Genomic DNA, 21,053 nt, shown 5'->3' with positions numbered 1-21,053 from the left:
TTTTTATTCTCGGTCTCGTTCGATCAGACAACGACTTCTCGTTAATCCTTCTACGAAGCTAATTTCGCTGAGATCTATCGATACAAGGGTACAATTGTCGCAGGATAGTTCGCGTATCGGCTGACGTTTGTTACCATTATAGTCGACACGGTGCACGATCGCGATTTCAATCACGCGTATGTACCGCGGAGGGAAAAGAAAAATGTAAACACTTGACGAAACGAGTATCGTTCGCGAAGAAAAAGTCTCGTGCAACGTGTGTACACGGACGCCGAGCAAAGTCGGTGTTAGACCACGTGGTGGGTTGAGCGATTCTAACCAGGTACACGTTAGCAGAGGATTCTTGCGACACACGTCCTTCGAGTAAATTCCAGATGGACTCAGAAGTGCACCGGTGGAAACGAATCACCGGATCTCGGTTTCCTGCGCCTCGAGGTTCGCGGCGAGACGATACCGATCGGTGTGAAACTTCGAGATAAAAAAAAAAAAAGAACGGCGCGACGAATTGGGCGACGGTTCGATTCGAAAAATCAATCCTCACGGGCAACGGCGTGGTCTTCGACTGACCGAGGCACGAAACCCCTAACCGATTGGTTCCCGGTGAAATGATCGGTGTCTCCTCCACCATCGGACGTGTGGGTCCCGTTAAACGAATAAATCGGTGGGTGACATTGGGCCCGCGACCAAGAACGGTGAATGGACAAAACGTCGTTGTGCCCCACGGTTGGCGTTGGGGAAGAAGAGGAGGAAGGAGGCCCAAGAGGCCTCGCTTTTCTTCCATATTTTTCGTCGTTTATCACCTTGTCCCCTTCTTTCTTCGTCGATCCCCTCTTCCGTTGGCATTTTTCTCGGGTCCACGCCTCGCTCAGCCTCCTACCGACCGTTCCTTCCATTCCATCCTTCTCCATTTAGGACGTCTCGCGCGCACGTAATGCTCGTTGAAACGGACAGCACATTCCGTTACCCGGCTGACCGATTTTCTTTTCCGTGGGCCAGCCCGCTTACTTTTTGAATCTCCGCGTGGCGAGAGAATGTAGGTAACGGGAACGAAACACGGTCGTTTCCCTCGTAAAAGATCGAACGCGTTTTCTTTCTGTTAACGGTGAACAATGTAATTGGTCTTCCTGCCGGCGATGCTTGTTAACGCGATTAAGTTACGACTTTGGAAGAAAACAAAAAACAATTGGAGCACCGAGTCTTTACCGTGAAAAATAACAAAATCCATGTACCGTTGTAGTGTCGTTAGATCGAAACAATTATTTTCTTAAAAACATAAGTTGTCTGCCGACTGATCTCTTGCCCCTAATAATAAACATCAAATGATACTTTGCTCGAACTACGTATAAATGTCGTAATTTTTTAATACAAGAGCAGACTTACGGAGGCGAAAAGAAGTTTTAAATAGATACAAAATGGAAGGATATTCGTTTGAAAGAAGTACCTTCCTTTTTAATCAGTTTGTTACGTTCTTTTCAAGGAGTAGCTCGCAAAAAAATTGTAGGATTCGCACGGTAGTTCCTGTACTCTTCAAGGATGACGACTATTGTACTAAATGAAGGAACCTATCGCCATTGGCCATCGAAATATCTCGTCGAAAAGGAACTGACAAGCTGTTCCTTATCTCAGGGACACCCTCGTTCAGTCCTCGATACGAGTTCTACTCTTTCTTTTATTATTTTACACGTTGCCCGGTTTGATGGATATTTACTTCCTGCCATTTTACTAACAGCCATCTTCGACTGAAAGTCCACTATGCACGTTTTGTGTTTTCTACGTGAAAATAGGGCATATGCCGGTACACTTCATCGTTAATCACGATATCGGTACCAACGTCAACATTACAACTGGATTTTATGACTTCTTGCTTTTAGATTTTACGACCGTTCCCTTTACGATGTAAAATAAACGGTGCGCGCAGGAAAAGAGGTTAGAAATATATTATTTGGTAAGCGTAGTAATAACTATAAACAATATAAAAAAAAAGACGTTAAACTCTTAAGTATCAGATTATAAAGAGTACTATTAGAAGATTTATGGAACGTGAAATTTCCAAATAAATAGATCGCTGGCATTTCGTTATACAAATTTTATTTTCATCGTAGAATGCGCTATCAAAAACCGTTAATGGCAAATATAAATTAATTGCCAAACACCGAACATTAAATCCATTTGTAATGTCTTGTAAGAAGTAAAATTAAATATCCGAGTACGATTGACCAACTTGTAAACTGTTCATGTTCCATTCGTATACTTCGTTTCCCAGAGGAATTCTTAAATCTTTCCTTTCGAAATATTCGGTATTAGAAATCAGTAAAATAAAAATACACGTTCCAGACTATAAATATGCTCTTGTTGGAATTTGGACGATTTTTCGCCGTTGCGTATGCCCTTGCACTCGTTAAAATTCGAAAAACGCTTGAGACACGACCGACGTTTCATGGTTATAATTTCAATGAAAAAAGCTGGACCTTTTCTCCTCGTCAGATTGCGATCTCGATTTATTTTTTTCTCTCCGTTTATCCTTGGGCACATTTTGCATTCGCGTATATGTATATACGAATAACAAGCCCACACACGGTTCTACTAAATGAAAACATCGCAGAATATCACGATTGGAACGTTCAACACTAATCGCCCGAAAATTTGCACTTTACGAAACGAACTCTTACGAGAAGACAATTTTATGATTTCTATTATATCTGGCGTGGTTGGATAATTCCGCCCACGGGATGTTTACGACCACCTCTCATTCTTACGAAAGTATCTTACAAAATACATTTTTCATTCCTCGTCCCAATGGACCCAATCGTTACGATATTATTTCTAACGTGCTGTACCGTCGAGAACATTTTCGTTTCCACTGTGGGCTATCGGGATTTGATATTTTTATCAACCCGTTTGCAACTCGGTGACATTATTCCGTATCTCTATACAGGAAAGTGTAACTTTCACGCGCGACGAGAAAAAAAAAACATTCAAACGTGCAACGATTGCAACAACGGCGCGACATTTCGAATCCCAGAAAATTACGTCGGTTGTAATTGCTTCTCGGTCCATTACACCTTGCCCGGACGATTCTCGACCCAGCAAAATTACGTTGGTATTACAGAATAATTGTGAATCATGTCGATAATGTCTACAATCGTACGACGTGGCGAGTCTTAGCACAACAGCAATTTAGAAAGTAATCGACGTCCGCTGTTATTATTACCGGCAAATATCTCGAAGAAATAATGCTTTTGTCGTTGCTCGAGTTTTCCAAACTTGTTCAGGTTGAAATTGAGCCACCTGGTCGGTAAACATATCACGATGTTCAAATATAGAGCCACGGCAGTAAGAGTTGACGATATAATTGCTTGTTTGTACGAAACTTGTCTTTGCAAGAGTTTGATATTTATAAAATATAATGTACGACACGCCAGACGTTTCATTTTATTCCGTTGCAAGTCAAATTATGTTTAAATGAATAAAATTTATGACGAATTTGTATTCCTCTTTTAATGTTCTACAATTATGTTTGTAAATTTTTGCTTGCTAGAGGTCAGACTATAAAATCAACCTTTGAGATGTTTGCTGATAATTTTGAAAGTATAAGGATCCTCGTTTTAATACTATCCAAACCAGAGCGTTTGTCCACTTATTCAATGACCCTCGTGTATACGCGCGGTTTGAAAACAATCATTTGCATGAAACGGTATTTCTGCCTCGCTGCTGCCCAAAATATAATCCGTATCCTGTGGCCGTCTCACGAATAATAAGATGTTTTAGAAATTCTTCATACGCGGCACGGAACGCGACTCGCCACTAAAATCACACAAGAGCAGAGCCGCAATACTAATCCACGCTCATACTTTCTCGATAATGATACTTCGTTAATTTTTACTCTTCTCAAAACATTTTCTCATCGATTTCCATACTTACTTTTCCTGTACTCCGTTTGCTTCGACGTTAAAATACTTCTCACTTTTCAGTAACTGCGTTTTCTTAACGGTTTCGTACAGCTTGTCTAAGTTACAAACACTTTTGGTCGCCTTTTTGTTTCGGTATCCTGGCACAAAGTACAGGTTCGTACTTCCCTTCGTGTACTGAGCATCCTGGAACGCGAATACTGTTTAACTCGCCACCATTTTTTAAGTACAATGACCTCGAGACGATCGCTCCAACCTATTAGCATGATAATTAGCAACGATCGCGAAGATTGTCGAGGACTATGGAATCATGATAAACTATTGCGCTCTTCCTGATCGCGAGACACGACGTAAATAAACATGCACATCTTGTGCAGCGGAATACGTGGTCTCTTCGGAAACGGCGAAAAATAAATCCAAAGAAAGCAAGAAAGGGGCGGGGGGAGTCGAGAGAGTTTATTTTTCCGCAGGCAACGAACGCTGAGGTCGCACGTCGCTTGAATGCGAATGCGCGTTAAAACGTGGATCAGAGGTTCTATTTCGAGAGCACATTCGACGACAGCAAGCGTATCGAGTCGGATACAAGTATAATTTAATAATTACCGTCCGCTATCTTCGAAACTATGCAACCGGGGAGACAAATTTGTCTGAAAAATGCGAAAGGAATTCTTCAAACGCGAAGATTACTGCTATTAAAAATGCAACGATACATAGTTTTTCTTATAATATAATAAAGACAACGATTATATACAGAATGGCCTTTTTAAATTCCGTATTATTGTGCTATCTGCTCAGGAATGTCGATTGATATGCAACGAAGCAAAGAATATTCCTTTCTTTTCCAAGAGAGAATATATTCATCGAGACAAAAGAAATCGAGAAACCCTGTAGCATTTTGCGACTCAGGTATTCGTTTTTTCAGACGTAAATAATAAAAATTTCGACACGAATTCAACGAAAGAGGCACGTTCCGACTACCGATTTGTAGAATACGCGTCATCGATCGCAATCTACCAATCGGAAGTCTGGACGCGCATAGTGCTCCGTCGTTGCATCCGAAGTAACACGAACAGAATCATTTACAGCATGGTCTTTCGGAATACAAATACTTGTAACATTAAGAAGAATTAGACCAAAGGGTTCGTAAACCTTTATTTCGATGTATTCTAGTTTATTGTGCAACACAGTGATCCAAACATAATCGTAAAAGTATGTTTTCTAAACACAAAGTACTGTATATCGTCGTTTGATCGTGAAATTCCCCACTGTTATTTTAAGGTACACTCAAGTATATGGAAAAACTTCGTACTTCAATTTCTTTCGTAGTTATTTGTATTCTAGAAACCATGCTACGCCAATACTTTCGACCAGTATGTTTCGACTGTATGTTTCAATGCGTGAGAAACACGTAGAGATGCCTTTGTAAATATACAGGATGTTTCACGCAACTGGGCCCAACCATAGCTTTTAAACAGTAGAAGATAAAAAAAATATTGAGAACTAGTATGGGAAACTGGTGTGACATTCAACCGGTTAAACTCGAACCTTTTTTTGTTTCCGTCTTTGCGTGCTTAGTATTAAATTTATGCATAAAATATCTTTTGAACTAAGCACGTTTCTCGACTCAAATACCTTGGCACTTTTTCATGCTCTACAAAAAAAAATAAAGATCTTTAAATCAACGAAACGTATCCACTTTTAAAGTAGACGCATACATTAAAATCACACACCGTCCGATATCTACACATAAGTTTGCTTTGTGCAATTTTTTTTCTTTTACCGTTTAAAAGTTATGGTTGGACCCAGTCGCGTGAAACACCCTATACACGTGTTTAGATGCAATCGCTGTGTCTTGATGAATGAATGAATTCCTACTTTCCTTTTCAGAATGCTTCTCTCGCAGAAACCACACAGCGATATCAAATGAATTTATAATGCGATCGAATGAAACGGTCATGTTACAGTCGATCGCCTTAAGTTAAAAATATTTATTGTTTTATTAACGTCGGGTGAAAATAAACTGTGGTTAGTGATAATTATCGAAGCAATTTATTAAAAGTAACGATAAATCAAGAAAATAAAAATAGACCTTTAGCGTCTAGAAGCCGCAAGAAAAGTTTCCCTTTTCTGTTTCATCGACCATACTAATTGCACGACAGCTATTGAATTACTCTGTATATTTTATGACCTGCTTTCATAGAACACGATAGATTAAACACGCGATCCGAATATTTTTAAGAAATCGTTCGCTGCTCGGTTATACGATTCCTTTTCTGCACAAATGACCCGCGGCTTCGTCAAAATTATGCAATCGTACAAGCGTTTCGAAAAACTCGTATCGCAATGCATTGTTCACGGAACTGGGAGCAAATTTCGTTAGCAAGGATGCTTGACAAACGCGTCGCTCGTTATTCGCGATTGTTATCGATGGAACTTAATAACTGGACCATTGTTGGGGCAAGAAAGAAGCATTTAATTATAATTATACTTTCGAAAATTAATTATTCATTTTGATGAATGGGACAGTGCGAAACTCACCCGCGCAAACTGATCGTCGCCGTTCATCTCGTAAGCCTTTTCTCGTCTTCTGTTTTCCCCACAATTATTTGCTTCTCGGTGAACGAAGCTTTTTAGAACGCGGAACACAGATGCAATTGCAATCAGAGGGCACGCATCGCAGTGATAATTACGCGTACCCTGAACTACAAAAACGAAATTATGAAAATTGAGATTTACCCGTACTGAATGCTCAAAAAAAAAAAAAAAAAAAAAAAAAAGACTAGAAATTGAGAACGTTGTATGCAAACCTTTTAAGGACGGAAGTCGAGACGCGTGCCAGCCACGTGCGATTTAAAAAACGTAAAAAGAAAACGTGCAAGGTGGAATGAAGCTGTTTTCATGGTAAAATGCAGCGACACTAGTAACTTATTGTTAGACCCGGAACATCAACGCTCCGTCCTGTTTCAATCGTGACCGGGTAAACATTTCCACTGTACAAGAAACGAATCCGGCACACACAACGCGAGGACGTTAACGGCCGAAATTACATCGCGCGTTAAAGAATTGCGAGATTAAAGACGCGCACCGGTCACCGACCGACAAACCGACGGATTAGCGTTTAAGGACACGGCGAAAAATGTGCGAAAACCTCACGATCGAAGGGAAGGAAACGGTCCACACGTGCTGTGAGCTCGGCTCGCCACTGTTCTCGGTTACCCCGAAGTGTGCACAAGGTTCTAGTCGACGAGAAAGATACAGTGGAAGAGGAAGAGAGGGAGAATCGAAGAGGTGGTCAACTCCAAAGGCAGGGACCGACGTATCGAGCGCGAGAAAGTCGCACCTGCGTACTGAAATTTATGCAACGGCACCGACGAGCCGATCGCATAAGCGTTTATGCGCCATAACGCCTCCATAGTACTTTCTAATTGTTCTTTCTAACCAACTTTTACCGGCTATTATGCAACGGGAGAGTTAGGCGCGTACAAATTATGCGACGCCTGTATTCTGGCAAAGAGGGATGCAACGAATCAACTGCAACCCCTATCGTGGTAACCAACGCTCAGTTTTCCATCCCCCCAGATACGATGCAACTTTCAGTCTCAAAGGACAAGATACAGCTGGTCGGAATTTTAGGGATTTTTGAAGGGATGTTTAGAAAAGGGGTAGATGTGACGTCCACATGTCGTCATTAGTTGATAAGATTTGATTTGTAAATGTAAAAATGTACGGTCAAGTGTCGACGACTACGAAGCTTTGCGAAAGGGTTAATGGGGTCTAGTGATCTTTCAGTCGAATTTGACATTTGTAAATGGTTTCGTGTCTCGTGTAAGTGAAATCTTTAATAGATAGTAAATTCGAAAAAATATCAAAAATCTGGCACGGATATATTTGTCTAAAGCGATTATGAAATGTTAGAGAAATTGTCCGGGTGTAGTTAGGTATGCATAGGTAGTTTCGTTATAAATAATAGCGCAGGGCACGTCATAGTTACTAAAAATACTACCATCAAAACTAGACTACATTACGGTGCTAGTGTTGCAACAGACGAAATTACAGCTACATAACAAGCAGTTAAAATTGTCTGCATCGGTTCCGACGATAAGTATATCATTCTTAACGACAGCTAAAGTACAATAAAACGATTTTTGATAAACAAAAATTCTAGATGTCTGCTGTTTCGGTAAACATCGTTGGACTATTAATTATTACGTTACATACGTGTTTTTTATGCAGCCCAGGTCGCTGAACTTTGAGAAACACGAAAATGTGTCGTTACTCGAGATTACTCGATTTCACGGTAAAATGTTTACCGGGAAATAGCAATGACAATCAACCGTAATGGCCCATTACGTAATTGAAGACCGAAAGACCTGGACGAACAGAAAGCTTTCATTTATGTACAGCGTACAGTCACCATTTCCTGACGCTGTTACCAAGAACGGAAGAGAACTTGCACACGTCACATATTATCGGGAACTTTGCTTCTCGACCGTCACACACGCTGACACGTCACATCGCGATAGAGAAAAAGGAACGAATATAACCAGACGATCGGGTACGACGTATCGTTGTGTAATCGGTTTGCATACATAGGTGTAATGGGCATCGCGCGTATACAATTATTACGTAGAAGTTTTCGCGGATAGAAATTCTCGATGCGGAAAACGTCATACAAAGAGTTACGTAAAATAACGCTGGTCGTTGAGATAATAGCGGAACCACGTCTCTCGTGCAGAGAGCATCATACAATCTCGGGGCTCTCTTAACAGATCCAATTAACTCCAATCTTGGATGCAAAGTGCAACGAGCGCCGTGCATGAAATACTTTTCGCAAATGAACGATAAACAGTTTTGCCCATTACCGTGCTTACGGTGGCACGCAAGAATTTTCTCGGTGTTTCAATAAGGTTTTCAGAGGATTAAATTACAATTAGGGTTACCAATCTTCCGAATGGTTTAGGTACGAATCGAATAAAAGTATTTTTCTTACGATTTATTAATATTTTATACGATAACGTTTTATTTATACCAACTGGGAAGTAATTTCAGTGCTAGTATTGCCTCGTTCTTTCTATTAAAAATCAGCCATTACTGAACTAAATGGAACTCGGGTTTGGATTTTTCCAACAACCCGATCGTTAATCATCGAGGAAGCGGAGAAGAGACCAGGAGTTGTTAGCTCGCAAACATAGTTCAACGACGAGTTACGAGAAATTGCTGTGTACGTTACTTTCCATGCAAGATTGTTACATGGATCTTCGAGGAAAGCCATACGAGAGAAATTTCGATCGAATGTATAGCGATGAGAATTCAAACCGCGACTAGGTAAAAGCGACTCAAACGACACGCACCGTCGCGTCTACTATTAATTATTTTATGTAATGCACGTCGAAGCGATAAAAAAAATGTTAGGTTGTTACGAGTTGCAACGATCCATAAATAACGCTTATTCGACGATGAATGACCGTGTTAGATTCTTGTCTTCGTCGAATTAACCCGTAGTTACGTTCGATCTATCGCGATCTTTATTGTTCCGCGAGTTGTGGATATAATTAACAGCTGCAGACAACGCGTTGGAATATCTTGAATTGACGCCACGAGCTTTCTAAATGCGCAAATCATAAGTAAATAAGACATAACTCAAAGTTACGGTAATAATTTGTAACAGTGGTTCTTAATCATCTTTTTCAAGCGTCATGGAAATTCATGTTCATTGATCTTAAATGGGAAAAACTGTTTCGTCGATTGCTCGAACCTACGTCGTCGCGACTGCGTTTCTCGTTAATTGCTTCCTCGCCCATTATCGTCCTAATTGGACATCGTCTTTCGCGAAGAGACGCGAGATACACGCCTCTACATTCAAATTTAATGAGTTCACACGCCCGTATGTAGTAACATGCGCACAAATTAAATTGAACCTAAAGCGACGCATCCCTAATGATAATTAACGACCGAATCGACGGCGTACGAGAGGATCGTAAAATGACGCGCAATATTCACGTGTTTTCCTCGATGTTTAATCGGTGTTTCCGTTCCTTTCCGCGACACGTGCTTCTACACGCGTGTCACATCGATAAAATAATTTCCGAAAATAGACTGGTTCGTCCTTTATGAAAATGAATACGTGCGTCGCAAAAATGTTTGTATATAAATTTCCATTTGAATATAAGGTGTAGTTGGAACATCCTATCAATCTCGAGGAAAAGCTTTGTTATTGTATACTCCGGACCGTTGTTTACAACTGGGGTCAGAATAATTGTACCACTATGAAACGAAATTCTAGCAACTGGTTTTCTCGACCTGCGCATGCATAATCGCGAGGAAAGATGTATCCTTGAACATGTACACAACACGATTTGTTTAGGAAGCCCCTCATCGGCATCATTAGGCATGGGTAAATCCCAGCTGTCGATAAATGAATCATTAAAAATATTACGCTGTATCATTTGCACTTCATTACCACAATATCTGGACAAGATTTCCCAGACGGTGTAACGATAGTCCTCGAAAATTTGCATGATACTGAGGGCATGAGTACACGGATAACGTGCGAAAGAATGTAGAAACAAAAAATGTATCGATCGCGCGTCGAGAAATTCTGATGTGTTTATCTCATAATTATGATGAAATATTAGTAAGTATTTCATCAGACAAACGATGAATGGCATTGAGGTTAAATTAGTATACTCGCGATACAATAGAACTACGTTGGAATCATTTGTAATGCATTTTCTTGCGGGAAAATTTCAGATAACGCGATTGTTTCAGGGGGTTTACTACTTCTAATAGATCTCCGAAAGATCTCATCTCCGGTTGATTCGTTCGTAGAAAAGTACAGTGGGAATTTCCTTGTGGGATTGCGTTTATGAATTAAAATAGAGGCCATCCCGCATACAGGCTTGGGGAAAATACTGACGGAAAGTCTACGAACTGTATGAAGCAATAACTTACTCATTGTCGTTTAATGCCTATTTTAATGGACTCTTTTTAAAAATATAAGCAAAGGTAAAATTTTGTGTTGCTTTCAAGTAGTTGATTAAAGATCGTATCAAAATTGTTTAAAATCTTTCTGGGTACTATTTTGCTGACTGGGTTAGATAAAAATAGATTATACGTAAGTCTTTTTCTGTATTTCACTACAATTCCTTCGAATATCTTTGTAATTTTCAAGGTTTCTGGCTACTCCATGTGAGGAATTAGGAAGTTTAATCCACGATACAGGTGTCTATTAAATCGTTAATGCCTTGAAGCGTCGATGATTAATCAACAAACAGATGTACTACCGAGTAAATAAATTATAATCGACCAAGATAAAAGCGTGAGAAATAACGACTCCAGTATATTTAAGAACTGATCGTTATATTCTAATATTTCTTTTGCATCAATATCATTTCTGTGTCGAGATGCATAATATCTTTTAAAAAAATCCTGAATTTTTGTAAGTTATACAGAATTGAAAAACTGTTGTTTACTACAATCTCTCGCGACTGCAAAGGAAAGCCTTGAGAACTTACGACAATAGTCACCTCGCAGACCAAAACAAAACGTTTATTGTATACACGTTACTGCGTATCGCATAGTTTCTTGCCTTAAAGAGATTACTATTATAAGGAAAACCGCGTGCAATTATCCCACAAAAAGAATTAGAGATACAAATGTTTAATGAAACACCTATTCAGACTCGTCGTTTAACTTAGAAACATGATTCATTCATTGGTCGTTGATTTACCGTCGCGTGAAAATGATCAAAGTGAATCAAATATTTGCTGCTCTTTATTCTCGCGTAAGTTTCTATTTTCTTTACGAATGGCCTGCTTGTTACGGACTTCCTGACCGATTCTAACGCGTAAACAATCGCGTGGTTTCGCAGCCCAACGGAAATGTCGCAAAGCAACCGATATTGATTGTGCCCTGATCGTCGCAATAATTATATCTCGACGAACGGACGTCAGAATCTTTTATTCGATTTGTTCGAAGTCGAAGATAAAAGATTTTTTGTTTCTCAATCTTTTCGCTCGTTCTGTATTAAATTTAATACATCGAACGCCACGTGTTCCACAATCAATTGGCGAACAATATTACTTATCGTTTTACGTTTTCGTTCGTTTCGTAACATGCTACCGAGACGATCAGTAATGAATAGTGATTTGTAATAAATTTCCATTCCTGTTTCTCGTGGAAACGATTTCTAAATAGTTCGGGATTCCCGAAGAAAAGTTTTTGCAATCTCGAGAACTTTAATAAAACATATACAATATAAGACACGTGTCTGTATAAATTAATACACTCCGATTATACAACCAGCTCATCCGTTTATTCTTAGTTTTTTTTTTTACATTTGGAAAGTCGTCGAGATGCTTCACTAATTTCTTAGTTAAAATTCTGAATAGATTTTTTTAAACTAGTTCGAAATATGACACGTGTAATGACTGCTACCGAATATGTAAAAGTTTATAATATTATTCGTGAAGACGAATTAAATTTCGAAACGAGTTTAAATTAGCAGCCGAAAGAATGAATTCGTTAATGCTCAATGTCAAATATGAGAACGGTTTTTGATTACAGAAATAAATATTTATGAGGCAGCAGGCAAAATTACTTCGAATCTAGAAATTCGAAAAATAAAACTGACGTTAAACAAGTCACAAAAGAATTTTTCCACTTCCACTTCCACTGTGATCTAATGGAAGAATGAGATACTGTGATTAGTATCATATAACATGAGTTGCATAATGAAATGTGATATTTTCCAGCGAGGAAAAGTTCAATCTGGATGGATCAGGTGTTTTCAAATATTACCAGCAAGTTGTAAACAAAAAGAAAGACGTTTGTAGGAGCAGACATTTCTGTGGTGAAAGTGTGGATGATATGAGCTGAATTTTGTTAGAATAAAAAGACACGATCTGTTGTGTAACACATACAATGAATTCTGAAAGGTACACAGAAATGCTAGTAGACGTAATAATTCCTTTCCTGGAAGATTCTGAAATAGAAAACTGTATTTTTAAACAGAATAGTGCAACGGTTCACGGTTCACGTTTTACTAAAAAGTAGTTTCGTCAATAGGAAATAACGTTGATAGAATGGTCTGCGCATTCTTCTGGCGTGAATTCGATTGAAAACTCATCGGGGATTCCGGTCAGAAAAATTTGCGGAAACAACGAGCAGCGTAATAACATTCCAGATCTTAAAAATGCGGTAAAACAAGCTTGGACGGAAATTGACACTCCAACTTTGCAAACACTAATTTGCAGTACGTCAAACCGCACGTTCGAAATTATCCGTAATTAATGGTTCGAATACTACTCGTAAACACTTATTAATATTTCAACATAGTAGAAAAAATAGTGTCAATCACTCGATGTCAGTATTTTCAGAAAAATACATCGAAAATAAATATTTCAGGTGAAAACGTCGAGGACATTTCAAAGTTATTAATTACATTCTACGTTGGACGACATATTTTTTAAAATATTTGATCTATATTTATTACAAGTTTAAATGCCAATAATTCAGGAATAATAGAGTGTCGTTCAAGATTACAATTTTGAACAGTTAAAACGGGACTAATTATACGAAGATGCAAATTTCTGAACTTTTACGTCATTCTCTTGAATTAATATATTTTGTTTGTTGTAACTGTTATTTAGTATCCTCGGATAGTCTTGAACTGTAGGCCACTGTATTCGTCTTATATTTAGAACAAAATTAATGAACATGAAATGTCTTTGGCACTTTAACCTAGAATGAAATGAAGGCCACTACATTATATCCCCCACTCCATTATTTTTAATTATTTTTTTTCTCTTAATTTATGGAGAAAGTGCTGTACAAATTTTCATGTACCGTACATTGGATTTTTAAGGACAGTTGAGAACGTTGTGCTACTTTTGCGCAGATGCTGTGAAACGTACATACATGCACTAAGTAAATTAATAAAGAGTGTCCATAGAATCAACAATTAGGAGTTAAAGTAATCTGACAGTCGTGACGTTGGAAATATTATTGATCGTTGGGGCGTTAAATAAAGGATATCCTCAAAGATGTCTTGCATAAGTAATGAAAAGCTTCGCGCTTAAATAGGACAGTGTACGTAAGACGAAGAAATTGCACGTACAGAATATTAACGGAATACGTAACTAATTTCAAGAAGCACATTGTATCACAATATTGGTAAAAGTTTAATTGGTTTCGATGTTACGTAATATTTATTATCTGCAACGAGTGTGACGCGATGTAAAAGATATGAATTATTTTCTTCGCTAAATAGCAAATAATAAGCTGTAATGAATGTTATATAATTATTACGAATATTGTCATGTAATCATGTAATCATGTAATCGTTCTTAAAGAGTATATTACCGATTATGTAAATCTAAAGAGACCGGCAGTTGTTGGTTCTCGGCCGTACAAGTGCAAGGACGTGCCATATTAATCCAGTAAATTATTATATCCATATCAGCTCCTATCGCTTCCTGTATGTCGCAAGACACTATTAAAGTTATTGTGGTACGTGTGTTCAAATGACACGAAACTAAAGCAAACAATGGAATTTTGGAGATCTCAATGATACTTAATTTTTCTGATCGCTATGAATTATTTCGTGAGTCTATTTTCTCCAGATCGAATTCAATAGAGTGCATCGATTAATAATTTCTGAATCAAAGGATTTATAGCTGCTGAACTCTCAAAGTTAGAAAGTGTTGAATCCTGTAGTCTGTATTAAGAAGTCAACGACCCAATAGCCAAGGCCACAAAATTGATCGAACAAGGAACCTCTATTAAAATACATATCAAGAAATATTCAGACATTCTTCAAGGATGCTGAAAACGATTAATAACTCCGAGCTAGGTCGTTCGCCGATCATAAAATTAATAGCCTTAAATAACATCTTCCGCTTGTCCTTGCGAATTAATAGACTGTTTGATTCGGTTTTATGTTTATTCCGTCATCGCGACAAAAAGACTTAAAATCTATCTGTAAAACTCATCGATATATCCGTATATCCGATATGAGCAACGATTTCGTAAACTATTCGATATGCAGAAAGATTGTTCGATTTGTTGAAGAACGTAGAATTCGACTTGGAATTTTATGAGATTGTCTCAGAGATTTCGATATCAACTTTATTCGTGTAAATGTTATCAAATATTTTTATCAAAGCTATCTTGTTGAATCAGTCATTAATCAAATAAATCCACGATTGTTTGCGGCATACGTAAAGAATTTTAAAGAAGTCGAAGAAGTTTCTACTGAAAAGTTCTCTCAAAAACAATAATTATACCTAATGACGACTATAAGAAACTTTTCAGTCCACATAACGTACGATCGTATAAAAGGGATATTGCTGTAACTGGAAGAATTTGACTTGGAAAGCATAAGTCATATAAAACGCTTCCCAAACGTTGCGTTAACCGACTATGTATCATCTTAGAACTTTACGACGGTAGTTATTTATAGACAAAAGATAATAAAATCATCAACCACAGGAGTATCGTCCAGAATTAAGGTTCACAGAATATGAAAATTTACAGGTAGTTAATAATAGTAAATTTATTTCTCGTTGTCGTCAAGTCGTTGACTGGATAGGGAATCGTTCCGCATAACTGCATATATGTATGCAAATTGTCGCATACCATTTTCCAGAAAAATAAAAGGAAGTTCCTATCGCTTATGACTAGACTGCGGATGTTTATAGACGTTAAGTTACGCTAAGAACATATGACATTTCTGCATGTACAATAAGCATATATGCACGGCAAACATGCAAAATGTGCAGGTAATATGTACGACATACATTTACCGTGTCCTACACCGTGTATTATTCGAATCGTTGTAACGTTTCATCGAACGTGTATAAATATTTTATTCAATTTAGCGTAATGTTAAATTCATAAAGCGTACGCAAATTCCCTCAAAACATACAGGGTGTTCGGCCACCCCTGGAAAAAATTTTAATGAGAGATTCTAGAGGCCAAAATAAGACAAAAATCAACAATACCAATTAGTTGATTGAAGCTTCGTTAAAAAGTTATCAACAAAATTATTAATAAAATTTCTCTACGTATACGAATTTTTTTCTCGAAAGTGCGTAGAATTTCGAGGGTATGTATATTCACCAAAAATAATTGAAATTGACCCCCGCAAACAAAAATAATTTTTTTAGAATGATTTGAAATATTTTAATTTTGTCGAAAAATTTCTGCACCTACCGAATTTTTTTCTCGAAACTGCGTAGGATTTCGTGGGTATGTCTATTCACCAAAAATGATTGAAATTGATCCCCGCAAACAAAAATAATTTTTTTCGAATGATTTGAAATATTTTAATTTTGAGCTCTACTTCCACTACTAAATATCAATGAGATAGGTTCACTATTGTAGGAGTTATGATCGTTAAGAAAGAAACACGTACGATAAAAGCTCTTAACTATTCTGATTTGGCTAGACTTAAGTATTCGTCCACGTTAATTGATAAAAATAGTTCAGTTTACGCGAAATCGCGTTGAAATCGACTTTTGGTCTTTTCGAGGGAAATATCCCAGCGCACGCGAGGTATGTTTGATTTCCCTCATGTATAAGGGCGAATAAAGGGTCGCGGGACATATTAAAAGGCAGCGAAGCGCGCTGCACACGAGCATTCCACTCTTTTCCGCTCCCGCGTCGCGACGTCTCCTCTCGACGCGTCGTTACGTGCCCGATTATGCCACTGACTCACGGTGTATACCACCGGGCGAGTAATATTAGAACGTGCCAGAAGTGTTGACTTACACGTACCTCGGGGTCACTCTTCCTCCGTTCCCGGTTTTTCCTCTTGGTTCGCGCGACACAGACGGATTAATTGCAACGGAGAAAGAAAAGGGCGCGTGCACGCGCGGCCGAAGCTAAGCACGGACCAAGGTGAAAGTATGTTGAATAACGGCCGAGAACAAAGACAATTCTATTTCTGCGAACGCGAACCAAGAAAGGATGCTTGCACGGGAACTTTCTGGTACTCTTTCCAATGTTCTCGAGACCGTTACTGACTTAGTTTACACCGTAACCATTTTTCACGCGGCGGCTAGGCCAGTCCGCGTCGAGCGTTTAAAATTTAAAAATGAAAAATTATCAACCCCTTGCCTCGCGATCCAGCCCCAAGCAATTTATTCGGATCGAATGTTAATGTTTTGGAAGGCGTAACTTGTTATTTTCATTCGAGAGGTTAATGGCGAAGAAGAGTCCTTGAAGATACGTTGGAATAGCTCCAAAAAGTATCTGATTCGATATGAAATGACACGAATACGACTGTCATCCTTGAACAATACGGCAACAGCTGCAACTGGGCCAAAATGACCCCGCATCCGCCGCGCGAGGGTTGAAAGTCGTCGAATTCGTCGTTCGATCCAGTAAACGTAACCGGATCGCTATCATAAATTTTCAATGAGAGCAGCGCACGAAAAGTGAATACCTAATGTACGTTGACGTGGTACAAGAAGAGGGATGACGATGATGCACCTCATTTCATCTTCCAGCGTGAAGAATTTATGGCAGAATTCTTTCTCGTACAAACCGCGTAGCCAAAGCTGTGAAACGTAACCGCAGAACGAGCTTTCCGAGAATTCCGATACCGCTTGTCGAGAATTAGAATAACCTGCTGTGTCAGTCAACTACTCTCAGCGTGCAGCCAGCTTGGTCACGCGCAGAAAAAAAAAAAGGAGGACAACGAAAAGTCGTTGGCCCGTCGAATGCATCGAGAAACATTCAGGAACAAACGTCTTGACGCGAGTGACTGAATATTTACATTTTTTTAAAATACAACCAAGTCTCGAAATGCTCGAAAAAAGCTAAAGACGACAAGACTTCATCTTCACTGGTGTGTACTTTATAATCAATATTCATTAAATTCTTATCTACTCCATACCAGTTACATAATCGACGCATTGCATCGTCGCTGTTTCCCGTGTAATTGATACTTGCAAAATCAATGCATTTATGTGCTGTTACTTAATTTAATTTACATAAGCGCACTGTGTCTCGTTCGTACAAAACTTAAAAGAAATTAACGATCGCACTATATTCTTGCAACCTGCCCTGAATAAATTCGTGTACACATCTCTAGTAGAAATGTGTTTGAACTAGAGCCCTATTGCCTATAGTCTTTCGACTGTGACGATCAAAATGTCCTGAGATTTCTAGAATTCGACGAGACAGGGTCAACATGAATTTCGGTGCCATTAATTCGTATAACGAAGATAAGATATGCGAGGGATTGAGTATCCAATGTCAAGGTACAGAACGAAACCTTCCGACAAGTCGATTATCGAACGTCAGGGTCGTAAAGGAGGTTAGGTAGTTCGGTTTGACTTGTTTATCCTATACTCGGGGAACAAGAAGCACGGAACACCGACGCGGAGTCTTATCGATTTCCAAGCAGCTTCAGAAGCTACCAGACTTTATGTAACACGACCAAATGGAAATTAACAGCACCATGAAAGGAATTACTGCGGCCGAAGTACATTTGAAAACTGATTGTTTTACGCGATAACTGTTTCGACGATTATACAATATAATGAAAAATTTGATCCCAAGAATCGATGATGGATAAAAGCACCGGAGATTTTATTCGTTCAATGTGAAAATTCTAATTTGTACTCAAAGAGGGAAAGATCAAAAGTTGCATCCTCCGATTTCAGCCTAATAGACGTGAACTTTCGAGTACAGTAAAACCTCGATCATGAAACCTCATTCATCGCATGATGTCGACAAGTAGAGGGGATGATCGCTAAGCAACAAGTAAACTTCGAGGCGCTACACACGGAGTATGAGTACTGACTATAAGCTCTACCAGGCTACTTAATGAATTAGTTATCTAAAATAATCCAGGTTCTATTGTATAAATATTAATATACAAGGTATACCTAAAATACACAGCCAAACTTTAAGCATATACAATAGAACGTCGATTATCCGAACTTATAGCGAGTGAAATTTGTGTAACACTGTATCGCCCTTGGGTTTTTATACAAACATATTTTTCACAGTACTGAACTGGTACGCGAAAATTAAAAATGTTAGAAAATTCAAATTAGTTATAAAAAGTGTCGATTCGCGCGAAGAAAATAGTTGCAAAGAGACGCTTCGTTTTTTGCAATGTCTATTTTTGTATTATCGAGTCTCGCTTATCGCCTACTGCTAATTTTATACTCTTCCGGCTTGATTATTGCCTTGATCAATGAGCTTGTTTTGAAATTCTAATATCCGTGAATGACTATTTTCCATTCTGATAACGTTGACTTCCCAACACTGCACACACGTAGTCTCTAGCTAAACTTGAGTCTATTTCGATTCTCTTTAAACATTTACTGATATTTAACGGTTACTCCAATTCCAACATCACGTTTGTACTATCGTTACTCATGCTGTACATGAATGTAATACTTGCGAGACGCTAAACTAGGACACTAGTACGGCTGATACATTACATCGTGCAGGTTAGTCAAATTGTTTACGTATGACGGATATTGGTTTCGAAACATAAACAGTTTTGTCCAAAGGCTTATGCTGCTATAGATATACGTTTCATATCGTGTTCGAATAATCGTTGTAATAACAAATACATATTAAAAAGACACGGGTCCGTAAATGCCTTTCCAAGTTACGGACCTTGAACGTTGTACATCGATGCAACTATACTCAAATAATATATCAACTGTGAACAATTACGGTTAAACATTGAACGAGGTTAATTAATAGTAGGTTTAAGCATATCACAAGTAGAATGAAAACTTGGTTAAACAACATTCCAAACCACTTTTCGAGACAAAAAAAAGAAAGAAAGTGTGCGGTTAAGAAAATCATACGATTAAAAAAATTAGTTACCATTTTCACACTTTCACGATTACTTACTATATTTCCTACTAATCAACGCACGATTTGTATATTTTTCTGCGAGCATAACGTTCAGAGAAAGGAAGAATGTAGCACTTAATTGGGAACTACGTATAATTCATGTTTAATTTACGTAACGGGAAAAAACGCGATATGCATGGTTACATGAATCATACGTTCGTTCGTGTTCTATGCCTTAAGCTATAATTTAATAAACCGAAAACAATTTCAAATAAAAAACTAAATATTTCTTGTACGTGGAACTGAGAAATAATAAACAATCGTCAACCAATTGATTCTGCTGAACTAACGACGAATTAACGAATTGATACTATCTGCAAAATATCGTAAAGTACAGCAATACTGCGGATTCATAAACTTCATCTCGATAATCGCACGAACGATGAACTTTATACAAAAAGTCGTATACACGTTATCATCAACGTCTGTTTGATTAGATAAGACGCGTATCGTGGTTGAATACAGAAATCCAACGAAACGAAGAACGCTAAGAATGAAATTTGTGCAGCATTACAGTTGCTTCTGTGAGGAAATCTAGATCGCTAACCTGTCCAAAAATAAGATTTTTTTAATGGTCCAGGCAACACCGAAGCGTTGAAATATCTCCAAGATGAAAGGGCGATGCAATCTGAATACGTTCGGATGCATTTAACAATGTTCTCGAAATATATCTCTTTATCGACACGGTGAAAAACTCGTAATAAAATATGAGACGGTATGGAAAAGAATGTTGCTCCCTTCTCGGAGTTATTTCGGTAATTGGGACGTTAGGTGCCATACGTGTGCACAATCCTAACCTAGATTTCACACTTCTTGATCGTCTTCGTGGATATCCGTGTGGGCATGAAATGAACGTGTTTCGAAAGCCGCGCTGAACACGCAAAGAACAGAACCTTGCAGCGGGAATACCTTGACTAAGTGTATTCTGTCACAGAGATCTTAACCCATATTTCCAGTACCATTTTCGAGTCGCATGAATTTCGTCGATTCGCAAAAAGTAGCGCGATACGAGTCCCTTTTTTCTGTACGTTCGAACTATGAGCTTGAAGTTGTGTAAAGTCTGCATTGGCACCATTTCTCCCCGAGCTATCTTAAAATCGAAATCAAGGAAACCGTACAGAGTGATCACGACGCTGCATCTGCTCTTTTTACTGATATTTCATGTATCCAGTGTCGACATGTACATATTGCTCGAGATCCCCGAGAGGTCTCCGTGAAATCAAGACCGTGAGTGAAACAAATTGGTGTCAGCCTTGA

General features: G+C 38.5%; 1 protein-coding gene across 4 annotated transcripts in view; it reads right to left on the bottom strand.

Moving 5' to 3' along the window:
- LOC122402453 (protein fem-1 homolog CG6966) overlaps positions 1-21,053 on the bottom strand; it is a 34,210-nt gene that overhangs the window by 7,414 nt on the left and 5,743 nt on the right. The window contains exons 1-2 of one of the 4 annotated variants that reach the window (XM_043405243.1): positions 6,716-7,185; positions 6,447-6,610 (exon numbers count right to left, since the gene is read on the bottom strand). The exons of 2 other annotated variants lie outside the window; for them this stretch is intronic. In XM_043405243.1, coding sequence (XP_043261178.1) covers positions 6,447-6,473 — 27 coding nt within the window. In that variant the 5' untranslated portion in view covers positions 6,474-6,610; positions 6,716-7,185. Of the gene's footprint in view, positions 1-3,921; positions 4,007-6,446; positions 6,611-6,715; positions 7,186-21,053 lie in introns of those variants that run through there. One more of the 4 variants, XM_043405244.1, reaches the window with a different exon arrangement.

The sequence above is a fragment of the Colletes gigas genome, unplaced genomic scaffold, assembly GCF_013123115.1.
Source record: "Colletes gigas isolate AHSC1104 unplaced genomic scaffold, ASM1312311v1 Colletes_gigas_Sc00036, whole genome shotgun sequence".
NCBI lineage: Eukaryota > Metazoa > Arthropoda > Insecta > Hymenoptera > Colletidae > Colletes > Colletes gigas.
This window is presented reverse-complemented; position numbering and strand designations above follow the sequence as displayed.